This window comes from Antrostomus carolinensis, unplaced genomic scaffold (genome assembly GCF_000700745.2).
Source record: "Antrostomus carolinensis isolate BGI_N321 unplaced genomic scaffold, ASM70074v2 scaffold8958, whole genome shotgun sequence".
Classification (NCBI taxonomy): Eukaryota; Metazoa; Chordata; class Aves; order Caprimulgiformes; family Caprimulgidae; genus Antrostomus; species Antrostomus carolinensis.
In genome coordinates, this window is record NW_010330895.1 from 422 (window position 1) to 867 (window position 446).

General features: G+C 60.1%; 1 protein-coding gene across 1 annotated transcript in view; it reads left to right on the forward strand.

Annotated features, from left to right (window-relative positions):
- Positions 1–190: 190 nt before the first annotated feature.
- Positions 191–446, forward strand: part of LOC104528901 (voltage-dependent R-type calcium channel subunit alpha-1E-like) — a gene marked incomplete at its 5' end in the record, with an annotated part of 60,174 nt that continues 59,918 nt past the window's right edge. Inside the window, one exon of the mRNA XM_029086241.1 lies at positions 191–420. Within this exon, the coding sequence (XP_028942074.1) occupies positions 191–420 (230 nt within the window). The remainder of the gene's footprint in view (positions 421–446) is intronic.

Below are 446 nucleotides of genomic sequence, written 5' to 3' on the forward strand. Positions count from 1 at the left end.
CGTTGCTGCCTCTCCTTCTCCACGCGGGTCCCTGCTCCCCCAGAGGGATGGAGGAGAGACAGAGCTGAGCATCACCCGGAGAGGAGGAGGGGGCTGTGGTTGGGACTGCACCCCACAACCCCCCTCCCTCTTCTCTTTCCCCCGCTGCCTCAGTGGTGCTGCTTTGACTCACCTGTGTGTTTTCTTCCAGGATGGCTCGCTTTGGGGAGGCGACCAGAACCGGAGCCGGCAAGGACCTCCTGCTCCTGCGGGAGGGACCCCAGGAGCCTTCAAGCAAACCAAAGCGCAGAGAGCCCGGACTATGGCTCTGTACAACCCCATCCCCGTCCGGCAGAACTGCTTCACTGTCAACAGATCGCTCTTTCTCTTTGGGGAAGAGAACATAGTCAGGAAATACGCCAAGAAGCTCATCGACTGGCCATATCCTTTCTGCGAGCCCCCCTCTT